The following is a 348-nucleotide window of genomic DNA, read 5'->3' as shown; positions in this document are numbered from 1 at the left end:
TTTAACAAATTTCATACATTTGAGCAAGAATCCTTAGAAAGCTAGAGTTCTAATAAACTCACAAAATCAGCAGCCATTAGAGCAAATTACTTTTTTACAAAAGAGCTGGATTTTTTTTGCACTCTGTTCCTTCCCATTTGCAATCTTTCTCAGTTTTCCTTTTACATTTATCTGTTGTTTTTTCTGCTGCCCTTGTTTGGTGTCCTTCCGTGCCTGCACTCGTCTGAGTTGTAACTTTACTTTAATCTACTGTTCACTTTCCATCTTTTTCCGTAGTTCCATCCTATTTGCATTTACCTGTATTTTCTCATGCAGTTTTGTTGTTTTTGTGTTGTTCGCAGTTAGTGT

The 348-nt window shown here is 35.3% G+C and overlaps 1 pseudogene across 1 annotated transcript in view; it reads right to left on the bottom strand.

Annotated features, from left to right (window-relative positions):
* Positions 1–148: 148 nt before the first annotated feature.
* Positions 149–348, bottom strand: part of TEOVI_000639300:pseudogene — a 1,341-nt pseudogene continuing 1,141 nt past the window's right edge. The window contains exon 3 of the mRNA in view: positions 149–348. This exon is cut by the window's right edge and continues 10 nt beyond it. Within this exon, the coding sequence occupies positions 149–348 (200 nt within the window).

This window comes from Trypanosoma equiperdum (genome assembly GCF_001457755.1).
Source record: "Trypanosoma equiperdum strain OVI genome assembly, contig: ctg_1162, whole genome shotgun sequence".
NCBI classification, from domain to species: Eukaryota; Euglenozoa; class Kinetoplastea; order Trypanosomatida; family Trypanosomatidae; genus Trypanosoma; species Trypanosoma equiperdum.
The sequence above is the reverse complement of the archived record's forward strand: the minus strand, read 5'-3'. Positions and strand labels throughout refer to the sequence as shown.